The 1,396-nt window shown below is 35.6% G+C and overlaps 1 protein-coding gene across 1 annotated transcript in view; it reads right to left on the minus strand.

Moving 5' to 3' along the window:
• Positions 1 to 1,140: 1,140 nt before the first annotated feature.
• LOC118477132 overlaps positions 1,141 to 1,396 on the minus strand; it is a gene marked incomplete at its 3' end in the record, with an annotated part of 3,330 nt that continues 3,074 nt past the window's right edge. The window contains 1 exon segment of the mRNA XM_035973689.1: positions 1,141 to 1,287. Within this exon segment, the coding sequence (XP_035829582.1) occupies positions 1,141 to 1,287 (147 nt within the window).

The following is a 1,396-nucleotide window of genomic DNA, read 5'->3' on the forward strand; positions in this document are numbered from 1 at the left end:
TAAATAATCATCCTCATGCTCACCATCACAATTACCATTACCGTCACCATCGCCAACAACATCATCATCAGCATCATCATCATCATCATCATCATCATCATCATCATCATCATCATCATTACCGACTCAACAATTCCCCTTTCATATAACAATCTGCATCATTACTTTCTTTTTACGTAACCAACAAAGACGGGCACCAAAATGAGGACACGGGGAAAAAAAAAAATTATTATTAAGCAGTGTCTGAGAACCTTGCTGGGTTATTTTCTGAACCAAAAGCCAAGATCAGTATCTAAGCTGTCCCCGTCGTTTTATGCAAGAAAAATTCATTCTGAAAATATGCAAACTGAGCCCAAAAAATGTGAAATTATGCGATTCTGTTAATTCTTTTACGAAGAATGATACAGGAAAATCATCAGAAATTGTGCAAGAAAATTTTTAATTATTAAATTTGGCTAAATTATGCGGGGTGCATAAAACCACGGGGACAGTCTAAGTTAATAAAATCGGAAACAAGTTGGCATAAGCTGTTGCCCATATTATTATTATGCATGTCTCCAAGACAAGATTTGAGAAATGAAAATGACAGGAGAAAGATTATCTTTTCGATTTTTATCTATTCATTTATTATCATTTTAATGCATTTATTTATTTATTCGTTCTTTTTTTAGTTCAATTTTTTTTCTCTTTTTTTTGTTTTTGCTTGTTTTTTGCTTAGTTTATCTATCTGCCGCGCCGGACTAAGAACAGAGATAATATTTTGATAACCGTGTACTTAATTCTCTGACAAGACCCAGTACTGGGAGAAAATATTCCTAAGTAGACTACAAATCTTCTAACTTTAGGTGGATTCCAATATCCAACTTCCAGGTTTTGACTTTGAAATATTGAAAAGATCGTAACAAACCGAATGTCGGAAAAAAAAAATCCCAGATCTCGTTCACCTGAGACCGAAAAACAGCAAAATTGGCGCCACGCTTATTTTCCTTTTTTTTTTTTAAGTACTTAAAAAGTATTTACAAAAAAAGACGAAGATGTAAAAACCTGTCTACACATCATCAAAAATAGTTCAGCTATTATCAAAAGGACACAAGACCAGTTTGCACACTTAGCAACGTGTCTTATCTCTCCTTTACTTACATGGTCATAGCGCCACAGAGTCTTCACGTTAGAGGCTTTCGAGAGTTTGAAGATCTTGAACTGTTGGGGAGAGTTTTTGGTGGCCAGGGACAAGCCGATGACAAACTCTCCGGACATCAGCTGGCCGTCATCTGTCAGACGCCATTGCTGGCGGGGAAGAAGAGGATGTTTTATTTAAGAAGAAGAAGAAGAAGAAGAAGAAGAAGAAGAAGAAGAAGAAGAAGAAGAAGAAGAAGAAGAAGAAGAAGAAGAAGAA

This window comes from Aplysia californica, unplaced genomic scaffold (genome assembly GCF_000002075.1).
Source record: "Aplysia californica isolate F4 #8 unplaced genomic scaffold, AplCal3.0 scaffold01707, whole genome shotgun sequence".
Taxonomy (NCBI): Eukaryota; Metazoa; Mollusca; class Gastropoda; order Aplysiida; family Aplysiidae; genus Aplysia; species Aplysia californica.